Below are 12,152 nucleotides of genomic sequence, written 5' to 3'. Positions count from 1 at the left end.
TGAACTGTCCACACAGCTGTCCTCTGAGACACGGTCTGAGCAGACAAAAATGAGTAACTTAATGAATTAAAGGCATGCAGGGACCCACTACCATCCAACAACAAAAAAAATAATGCTTGTTAAATCCATGCATTCATATTGAAATGAATATTTCCTCAGAATCCTCCTTACTCATCGTGTTGGGAGTGCTGCTCCGTAACAATGCGTTCCGTTCCACTGGTGGCCGTGATTTATATTGCAACCACATGTTTCAACTACTGAGGATGAAATGTCCTGGATCTGAGGCTGAGCACACCCTGATGAAAGCAATAGTAGAAATTACAATGTGTGTTATCCCAGTTTATTTTAATTATAGTAGAAGTAAGATTGCAATCTCAAAGTTTTATTCCAAACGTGTTGAATGTTGATGATCAGTAGGCCTTCTGCTTCTTTCATGACAGTTCTTGGAGAGTGTATTTGCAAGGCCAGATTCACCATCAAAAACGGCCAGATTCACCATCAAAAACACCTCCTGTAAGTATTTTTTGCACACAGTACACACAGTACACACAGATGGTGCTACTTTTGACATGCAATACAATAGGATGAAGCATTAGTGATGCACCGTATATTCGGCCGCAGAAAATATTTGGCTGAAAATGGCTAAAAATGCATTTTCGGCCTGTTTGGTTTCGGCCCGAATAGGCAGAAAATATATCACCAAATAGTGTATGCAATTAATGCATTCAAAGTGCTGAATAAATGTTTTATGGACCCATAATAGTGATTATTATTTAAGTTATGTTTTTCCATAGTCATGCATTTTGCCATAATCAGGTAGCTTTAAGGTAAAGCAATGGTAGGAAAAAAAGATATATAATATTAATCATATTCGGCTATTCAGTATTTGGTTTTCGGCCAAATTGCTGTTGTTATTATTTGTATTTCCCCATACCGTTTTAGCCCATGGATTGAATTTAGATCTGATCGTCTGGCTACGTCAGACCATTCCCGTTGTGGTTTATCACAATGTTTTTTCTATTTATTTTTAATATATTCAATTATCATCCTTTAACCACTTTTTATTTAATTATACCTCGTTGTACGGTGGGTTTCGATCTACAAGCCCCCAGCGCGTCTCCCGCGCAATGCTTCGTGGGCTTGTGGATCCTCCATCTTCGGCATGTGACGCGGACGTATGACAAGCTATGAATTAAGCACTTAGGCCCGGGCTATTTTTGAGGATTTTCTCCTATAACAAAATGCCCAGAATAGGGACAGCAGGCCTAATGTGGTTATGCGTTGTGATGGGTAGGCAAAACTGTTTTTTGTGTCACTGTTTCCTTGTATAATTGACAAGGGGCTGCATGTAATCATTTTTTACTAAAACAGTGGATGACGTGCTGTCACCCTTAATATGCCCTCAGCAATACAGTAGGCCTAATGTATGAATGGAACACTGTTATACTGTAGTACAGTGGTTCTCAACCTTTAATGTTCGAGTTGAATGGAACACTGTTATACTGTAGTACAGTGGTTCTCAACCTTTAATGTTCGAGTTGAATGGAACACTGTTATACTGTAGTACAGTGGTTCCCAACCTTTAATGTATGAGTTGAATGGAACACTGTTATACTGTAGTACAGTGGTTCTCAACCTTTAATGTTCGAGTTGAATGGAACACTGTTATACTGTAGTACAGTGGTTCTCAACCTTTAATGTATGAGTTGAATGGAACACTGTTATACTGTAGTACAGTGGTTCTCAACCTTTAATGTATGAGTTGAATGGAACACTGTTATACTGTACTAGTACAGTGGTTCTCAACCTTTAATGTATGAGTTGAATGGAACACTGTTATACTGTAGTACAGTGGTTCTCAACCTTTAATGTATGAGTTGAATGGAACACTGTTATACTGTAGTACAGTGGTTCTCAACCTTTAATGTATGAGTTGAATGGAACACTGTTATACTGTAGTACAGTGGTTCTCAACCTTTAATGTATGAGTTGAATGGAACACTGTTATACTGTACTAGTACAGTGGTTCTCAACCTTTAATGTATGAGTTGAATGGAACACTGTTATACTGTAGTACAGTGGTTCTCAACCTTTAATGTATGAGTTGAATGGAACACTGTTATACTGTACTAGTACAGTGGTTCCAAACCTTTAATGTATGAGTTGAATGGAACACTGTTATACTGTACTAGTACAGTGGTTCTCAACCTTTAATGTATGAGTTGAATGGAACACTGTTATACTGTACTAGTACAGTGGTTCTCAACCTTTAATGTATGAGTTGAATGGAACACTGTTATACTGTAGTACAGTGGTTCTCAACCTTTAATGTATGAGTTGAATGGAACACTGTTATACTGTAGTACAGTGGTTCTCAACCTTTAATGTATGAGTTGAATGGAACACTGTTATACTGTAGTACAGTGGTTCTCAACCTTTAATGTATGAGTTGAATGGAACACTGTTATACTGTAGTACAGTGGTTCTCAACCTTTAATGTTCGAGTTGAATGGAACACTGTTATACTGTACTAGTACAGTGGTTCTCAACCTTTAATGTATGAGTTGAATGGAACACTGTTATACTGTACTAGTACAGTGGTTCTCAACCTTTAATGTATGAGTTGAATGGAACACTGTTATACTGTACTAGTACAGTGGTTCCAAACCTTTAATGTATGAGTTGAATGGAACACTGTTATACTGTACTAGTACAGTGGTTCTCAACCTTTAATGTATGAGTTGAATGGAACACTGTTATACTGTAGTACAGTGGTTCTCAACCTTTAATGTATGAGTTGAATGGAACACTGTTATACTGTAGTACAGTGATTCTCAACCTTTAATGTATGAGTTGAATGGAACACTGTTATACTGTACTAGTACAGTGGTTCCAAACCTTTAATGTATGAGTTGAATGGAACACTGTTATACTGTACTAGTACAGTGGTTCTCAACCTTTAATGTATGAGTTGAATGGAACACTGTTATACTGTAGTACAGTGGTTCTCAACCTTTAATGTATGAGTTGAATGGAACACTGTTATACTGTAGTACAGTGGTTCTCAACCTTTAATGTATGAGTTGAATGGAACACTGTTATACTGTAGTACAGTGGTTCTCAACCTTTAATGTATGAGTTGAATGGAACACTGTTATACTGTAGTACAGTGGTTCTCAACCTTTAATGTATGAGTTGAATGGAACACTGTTATACTGTAGTACAGTGGTTCTCAACCTTTAATGTATGAGTTGAATGGAACACTGTTATACTGTACTAGTACAGTGGTTCTCAACCTTTAATGTATGAGTTGAATGGAACACTGTTATACTGTAGTACAGTGGTTCTCAACCTTTAATGTATGAGTTGAATGGAACACTGTTATACTGTAGTACAGTGATTCTCAACCTTTAATGTATGAGTTGAATGGAACACTGTTATACTGTAGTACAGTGGTTCCCAACCTTTAATGTATGAGTTGAATGGAACACTGTTATACTGTAGTACAGTGGTTCCCAACCTTTAATGTATGAGTTGAATGGAACACTGTTATACTGTACTAGTACAGTGGTTCTCAACCTTTAATGTATGAGTTGAATGGAACACTGTTATACTGTACTAGTACAGTGGTTCTCAACCTTTAATGTATGAGTTGAATGGAACACTGTTATACTGTAGTACAGTGGTTCTCAACCTTTAATGTATGAGTTGAATGGAACACTGTTATACTGTACTAGTACAGTGGTTCCAAACCTTTAATGTATGAGTTGAATGGAACACTGTTATACTGTACTAGTACAGTGGTTCTCAACCTTTAATGTATGAGTTGAATGGAACACTGTTATACTGTACTAGTACAGTGGTTCTCAACCTTTAATGTATGAGTTGAATGGAACACTGTTATACTGTAGTACAGTGGTTCTCAACCTTTAATGTATGAGTTGAATGGAACACTGTTATACTGTAGTACAGTGGTTCTCAACCTTTAATGTATGAGTTGAATGGAACACTGTTATACTGTAGTACAGTGGTTCTCAACCTTTAATGTATGAGTTGAATGGAACACTGTTATACTGTACTAGTACAGTGGTTCTCAACCTTTAATGTATGAGTTGAATGGAACACTGTTATACTGTAGTACAGTGGTTCTCAACCTTTAATGTATGAGTTGAATGGAACACTGTTATACTGTAGTACAGTGGTTCTCAACCTTTAATGTATGAGTTGAATGGAACACTGTTATACTGTAGTACAGTGGTTCTCAACCTTTAATGTATGAGTTGAATGGAACACTGTTATACTGTACTAGTACAGTGGTTCTCAACCTTTTCAGGCCGCGACCCCCCCCAAAATAATCATATATATTTGAACTGGGGACCCCCTCCCTCACCCTGACGAGCACTGGGAATGTTGAGGCATAACATTTGGTTTGACTCGGTTCCACAGATACATATTGTGAAAATAGCCGATCGTCTATTTTCAATTTCTTTAGCCTCTTTCTTATATTATTTGACAATTTGACCAGTTCCTATAGTATATTCACTTGATTACTTTTGATGCAGTGTTTTCTGTTTTTCTTTACTTTTCTTTAGGTATTAATAAAAAGGTCTTAAAAGTCCTTAAATTGTCACTTTACTGTTATATGGGGACCCCCCCCCCCCCCAAAAAAACCCCACAGGTTGAGAACCACTGTAACCAACCAAGAAACTACTGGACATTTTATGTTCTAGGGTTAGGGTTAGGGGTGTGTGTGTGTGTGTGTGTGTGTGTGTGTGTGTGTGTGTCCAAGTGAAAAGTATGATGACAATTAATATATATATTTTCATATCCATTATATTTCAGTGTTGCTATGCCACCGGGTTGTAGATGAGTGCAGAAAGTTGCAGGCATAAAAAAAAAGAAAATTCTATTACGCCTCAATACAATGGATCATGCAAAACGGAAGTGCATCTCAGGAAGTTGACCTAATATTCCGAGCGCTCCCGTCAGACAGACAGTAAGCCCCTGTAGTTCTCTGTGCCCGGTGAAAACCTCACTGTTTCTTCATCAGAGAAGTCGGACCTTTTCATTTTCCAGGCTATTGTACCCATCACAGCCCCTCTCCCCAACCATGCAGGGGGAGATTAGCACATGTCCATGCGTCTGTAATTATAGCTGCAGTCTCATTCAGTGGATCCTTAAATGATTAGCTTTCACATAAAGCCAGTGCTTGTGAAGTACAAGGGCACGACTCCCTCAATTAAAAGAAGGAAAGTCACTTCTCACTCATTTCACCGCTTTGAAACCTTAATCCGTGGAAAATGTGAGCTTCCTCCCCTTTTCTAATATGAGATCAAAGGAGTTATGAATAGCATTACACGTTCCTTGCCGTGATGTGCGAAGCTGCTTAAATTTGCATTGTCAAACTGAAAGGCCTGCCATGAGAACACTGAATTAAAAGGTTTTTAGCACACAATATTAGTCAGTGTTTTTTTTCCCTGCTTGATCCTCGTGTAATCACGCCAGTCTTGAGGCAATCTTGATTTTTTTTACGAGTATCTCTAATTCATTGCACCAATGATGTGGAATGAGGAAGAAAAAAAAACAGAGCCCCTCAGATGTCCTGAGGTATTTTTAGACGCATTAGGTATGTAGGCTGTTTCAGATTGGCCCTTCTGCTCCCAAGATGTTTCAATCATAAATAATTGACTCCTTTCAAGTAGCTTAGGACTCATGATTTTTTATCTAAGGGGGATAATAACACGTTTTACCAACCTATTTTGCTATTCTCTCTCTCTCTCTCTCTCTCTCTCTCTCTCTCTCTCTCTCTCTCTCTGCTAATTTAAATATTTTTTCTGTAGGCATTTAATATTCTTGAGGTATGCATAGTGCTATCTCTTTTTTACCAGACATGAACAATAACCCCATGACAGCTCTTTGATATCTAGGCCTCATACAATTATAATTAGCTTCGCAATTAATATTTATGTACCCTATTTGTGTGTATTGGTAAAAGTCAAGGACCGGCGACCGCTATACCTTTTTTGTTAGCCTTCAACTTCTTGCTTAATTAGGCTATTTAGGCTATCTTCTGGACAGTGCTGGATGGACTCGGCCAGCCTTATAGCTCGGACACGATTTAACGTATTCTCCACACAGCTCTGGTGTTGGAGGAAATATTCCATCTGATCACATGTTGAGGAGAAATAAGCCCTCCATGAGAACAGGCTCCTCCCTGTCAGGCCCCATCCAAGATGATACCCCCCCCCCCCCCCCAAACACACACACACACACACACACACACACACACACACACATGCATGGCACGCACGCACAACGTAGGAGCACACAGATCCTGCAAGAAGCGTGCATGCACACAATCCCTGAATGGCCGAAGGGACCAAAAGGGAGGTGTCGGAATCTGGCACGCACGCTTCAGCGATCTGTTTGTCGGCGGTCACTGCAATCCCATCCAGGCCCTGCGCCTGCTCTCTGGCCCAGGGGCACCGTGTGTGTGTGTGTGTGGGGGGGGAAGGGGGGGGGGCAGCGCTCCTGGTGACGACTTGAACGGTCTCGATTGGTCCTCACTGTGACGTCTTTATGCATTTAAGTGAAGCAGCAAGCGCCCGGCTTCCTTCTTTCACTTTATCTTGGCCCGTGTGTACGTAAATCCCAGTATTTATGCATGAAATCCCTACTGTACCTTCAGGGTATTCTGTACGTGTGTGTCTGTCCATATATGCCGTATGCATGTCTATGTGCATGTGCGTTATGTGATATTTGAGGGTTATAGGCAAAACACAGTTGTGAAGCAGTCATGAAGTATTGTCATCATACAGTTTGTATTTCAGAATCAGTATATATACACTTTATTGTGATATATCCATGCAGGACAGGTGTAGAAGACTGTGTGAAGTTCTCTCTCAACATTACAGATACAGGAAGGGTTAGAATAGGGAAAGAGAGAATATAGAAGAAAGGAACGCAGACCAAGTCAAATTCAGGAGGGCACACAGTCAAATCAAATAATATACAAAGTCCATTTTAAGGTGCACGATTTAAAGAATTAACAATGGATGCTGGCACCATGGAAGGCAGAAATGCTTATTGCGCAGATGGAAAACATAGCCGGCATATAAAATATAGCATTAGGTATATAAAATCAGTTTCATGTGCAACACTTTAGTATATCAATTTGGCAAGGGAAAGATGTTGACTGCAGCAATAGCCTCAGCACTAGTGTCTGACTGTCTGTGACTGCGTTCACACGGGCAGGTTCAAAGCTACAGTCTACCATTCATTGTCAATGGAAGCCAGAGACATGAAGATGCATCCAACGTTTGTAGCTGCTGCCAAAGCTACAACAGCTACAAATACACTGTAGCGTTGCATCTATGCACCTTTTGCATGTCCCTGTGTGAACATAGAATCATGTTATGGTTAGATGACTGCACAACGAGGAAACAACCAATATCAGCAGGCAGTAAGAAGAAAAACTAAATCCGAAATTTGTGAAAAGAGCAAAAGGCGAAACGTTCCATTAACATTATCATTTCATTTAGTTCAGTTTTCAGACTGAACCGGTGTCTCGGTTCGGTGACTAAGCCTATCTGAGCCTCCTTAACACGGGGTTGTGAAATGAGTTGTCGGTGTATACAGTGGCTTTTCTGCTGTTATTAATTCCTGAGTGGTGCACTGACATGGGGATTCCCTGGTGTGTGCGTGTGTGTGCTTGTGTGCGTGTCGTGTGGATGAGTGGGGTGAGTGGTGACATTAACCCCTTTGTGTCATCTCTGACGTGGGGAAAAAGGTATCAACAACCTTCCACCTTTGAAGCAACAGTAGGTGAAAGGTAATAGGTGTGAGAAGAGATTTCTCGTCAGTTGTCCGTCTGTTGGTAAAATTGGAATCCCCCCCGAGATGACTGAGTTAAAATTGTGATTCCAGTGAACCTTGAAAGGTGTTTAATGTCGTTAGTTTTTGTTTTGTTGTTCAGTTGAATTTAGGGCTGCAACTATCGATTTTCTGCTGAGGAATTATTCTATTTTATAATTATATATATATATTATTAATTATATAATTAATTGAATATATTGATTATTCTGATAATCGCTTAAACCATATTATCTACTTCGTCGTACAGTGGTGTTCTGCACAAATAGCAGATCTACAAGCTCAGATCGTCATTTGACACGTTGTGAGCTTGTAGAACTTACTTTCTGAATTTCTGCTTGTTAAAATAGATTTTTGTATACTCGACTAAATTGATTAGTTCGATTTACTTACTGTTGCACCCCATGTTGGATTGCAGTATGAATTGCTGCAGTCACAGATGCAGTCCGTTGACTGCCAGGTTTAATCTGAGCCACATCACTTCTATGTCTCCCACATAAGGTTTTGATTGTGCACCATTCACCAGTACCGTAGGCTGTTTTACTACAATAGGTCAAGCTGGGCCTAGCATTTCCAGTAATCTTTGTATTTACATTAACCAATGTTTAACCTAGAGTTTAAAAGCCATCCGGATAGCCTTTCTGTTCATCCACTAACAGTCAGCCACCCAGTGTTTCACCATGTCGGAAAAATACGATTGCACAGCTCATTTCCTACTTGAGATATGACTTGCATTTAAGAGCTGGAGGGACCGAGATATTGACTGATTGAAAAGTCTGTGGGCGATTGCTGAGTGCTGCAAATACATTACTCCCCATTGTGGGCAACTAAATGGAAGAATAAGATGGAGAACTGCGTGTACCATAGATGTAGACTGGAAATCATGGTGGAGGAAATTTCATTGGAAGAAAGATTGCTCTAGAAAGCCAGTATGTCTTAATACCGTAAGCCTTATATGACTCCTTTTCCCTTCATTCACCCAAACCTTTGCTTACGACTCGATCTGTTCCTCTTTCACAGGAACATTGGAGCCCTTAACATACCAAATAGGACCTATAATGGCATTTTTGGGGACACAAAATATGTTTCTATAATGGGACAAATTGCCATAGATTTTGAATTCTAGATAAACAAATATGATGTTTTGTTTAGACATTCTTTTGTCCCACAGGAAATTGCAGCACAAATCCAACTTTTTTTTTTGTACTGAGCTCTAACTGTGCCTCACACATTTCTCTAAGCAATGCATTTTGTCCATCTGCAAAATAATACATGTTTTAATGTATGGACTATTGGACTACTAATCCTCCTCCCTCGCCACATCACTCCTCAGTCCCGGAATTCACCTTCCATGAGCGTGCTACTGGTGGAGGCGTTCTACGGAGGGTCCCACAAGCAGCTGGTGGACCTGCTCAGGGACAATGTGGAGGGCTGTGTGGCGTACACGCTGCCCGCTAAGAAGTGGCACTGGAGGGCCAGGACAGCTGCCCTACACTTCATGCAGGCCATACCAGCCAGTCCTGCATACAGGTAGCCTACTACTGTTGCTATACTGTATACAGAAGAGTATTTTATGTTTGTGTATGTACTGTATCTACAAGTCTTGCGTTGTGAGCTTGTAGATCAGCTTTTTTATTTTTTTTAAATATTCACTTCATGACAGTGTTGAGTATTGAGCTCTAGTGAGGGGGAGGGGGCCACCCATTCCCTATTTCTCTAGTAAACTGATATTTGAGGAAGCCTGTGGAAGCCACCCCATTTTGGACCGAGGCCGATTCTAAATAGCCTTCTAAATCCTGACCTAAGTTTTGTGAAAAATGTCAAATATTTATATAGCAGCATCAAATATTTGTAATTCTTGAATACTGTACATACTGTACAGAACCCCAAGAGGGGTTCCCGTCCAGATGGGTTATAACACCAAAAGGGGTTCCCGCCCAGAATGGGTTAAGAGCAATACTTGAATCACTCCTGAAACTGAAGCCATAACATAATGTCTTGACTGTAGTACACAAGCAGTGGTATTCATGAGACATAGATATCACTGCAGGGCCTTGGCCTTTCACTCTCCTGCTCAATGTCATGCTGTTGTTTTTAGTTTTCACTCCTATCAACGGGGAAGGACCAGCATGATGCCAATGACTCATCCTTCATATATCAGGCTTTTGAAAAAAGGTTTTGTGCTAAACCTAAACTTAGCTATTTAGCTGCACAGAGGTTTATATCCTCCCTCTCAGTTTTGATGAAGTCTTCCCCCCCCCCGCCCTCAGTCCTGCAGCATCCATTCCTCCAGAGAATAGGGAACATTAGGTGATCTAATATGCCCGCACAATAGAGTCTCCCAAGTGGCTCACCACCACCACAATTGGGGCTGCACATTTTGATGAGACAGTCACATTAGAAACGCAACTATACTGTATATAGACCAAAGAAGGAATAATGCTATGAGCGTTTAGATTTTTTTCATATTTATATCTTTTTTGTGGATTGTAGGCAACCCTTATTTATTACCACTGTGAAAATACATTGATGCAGCACACGGTCTGGAATCTACAAATAAATAAAACATACAGTATTTGAATGAACATGTGTTCTAGTCGTTTAGAGTAGACCTTCAACGTTTCATATTTTTTCCAGGACTGAAACATTAACCACTTCTTGTACCCCCAATATCTCTATTCTGGGTGGAACGTTCTAAAAAATAGCAGATCTACAAGCGTGTAGATCAGGTATTTTTGGCTGAGAAGAGATTTGGTGTAGAATGAAGAGTGCACCAATAGAGGCAACTCATGTCCAGTTTACTAAAGTATTTGTTGCATGTTGCAGACCGTTTGCAGGATAACTTTTCTTTTTACATTTGAGTTTCCGTGTTCTCCTACACACCTGTCACTATGATACTTTGGTCATTGGTCATTGGCCATTGGTCAAGTTTTTTACGTTTTACTACAAATATGTGTGACGGAGTACTCATTTCAGTGTTGAATCTTCAAGGATAATTTGACATATAGTTTTAAGAAAGTTATTTATGGTTTATAGATTGTTCTTAGACATTTACTAGACGTTCTGTATAAAGATACAATTACTGGTAGTGATATTAATGGTAGCAATATGCACCTGTTCTTCTGCACGCACGCACCGCCCACGTACTGTCGGTGTATGTTGTGTAAGCTAGTTATCTGGCTTTAATCCCGCTTTGTAATCTCTGAAACAAATTAATATGAGAGAGGGAGAGAGAGAGGGGTGGGCGACTGATGATCAGTCTCAGTAGAGTGGAATTCCAACGTGAAAAGGTCACCAGACAGAATGAAGACACAGGTAGACGACATCTGTAGTGAGTGAGTGGTTAGGTTGGTATGCTGCACACTGGAGCCTACAGATGATCTGAATCACTTTCAACAGCGTGGTGCTTCGTCGTTTGATGGATAGCAATGCATCAGTTAACCCAGTTAAGGCCTGAGCCTGATTCTACAAATGCCTTCTAAATCAGTAGTTCTCAAACTATTTTCTAATTCACTTACAGTACACGATTCTTTTTCAGGTTTTTGAAAAATGTTTGAAATTAGCAGATGTACAAGTCCGCAGCGATGTGCTGTGAGCTTGTAGAACTGCTATTTTTGAATTGCCAAAGCTATACTAAACTTGCACAGATGCTTTCCTGGTTTTAATGGGTCAATCTACAAACTGACTGGCAGACAAACCAAACTAGTCTGTGAGCTTTTAGATCTGCTATTTGTGCTTATTTTGAAAAGTATAAATATTTTCTGTACTTATAATAACGACATAATAGGAACGGCACTTTGAAAGTGAATTTAAAAATGCATATATAATAATATATATGTTTGTTTTGTGCCATTACTCTTTCACTTACAAAAACGTCTTCATTGATCACCACATTCGGTTATGTAGTTTTTAAATCCACTTTTCTCCCTCTCCAACAAGAACAAGAACATAATAGTACACTTAAAATTATAATATTACTAAAAATAATTAGTACATTTATTCACAAGAGAGGTTAAAGCAAATCTTCCCTGACTACGTTTCGCGCCACGGATCCCTTAAGTAATTCTTGCAGGTCTGAGCGTCTTAATTCTTAACTACACAGGATGTCCCACCGGACTATTCTTGGCAGGGAAAAAAGGTAAAAATAGAGAAGTCTCATCTGGTTTGAGTCAGAGCGCCGCATTACCGAGGAGTTTAGAGGGTGAGGGTGATTCCTGTTACATGCGGTCCTGCAGGCCTCTTTTTAGGGTTTGATCGAAGGGTCCGAGTGGGGCCAGGAA

General features: G+C 39.8%; 1 protein-coding gene across 1 annotated transcript in view; it reads left to right on the top strand.

Moving 5' to 3' along the window:
- Positions 1-444: 444 nt before the first annotated feature.
- Positions 445-12,152, top strand: part of gtdc1 (glycosyltransferase-like domain containing 1) — a 52,467-nt gene continuing 40,759 nt past the window's right edge. Inside the window, exons 1-2 of the mRNA XM_080785314.1 lie at positions 445-513; positions 9,206-9,402. Of these exons, the coding sequence (XP_080641440.1) occupies positions 9,224-9,402 (179 nt within the window). The 5' untranslated portion in view covers positions 445-513; positions 9,206-9,223. The remainder of the gene's footprint in view (positions 514-9,205; positions 9,403-12,152) is intronic.

The sequence above is a fragment of the Protomyctophum bolini genome (genome assembly GCF_963924005.1).
Source record: "Protomyctophum bolini genome assembly, chromosome: 16".
Classification (NCBI taxonomy): Eukaryota; Metazoa; Chordata; class Actinopteri; order Myctophiformes; family Myctophidae; genus Protomyctophum; species Protomyctophum bolini.
This window is presented reverse-complemented; position numbering and strand designations above follow the sequence as displayed.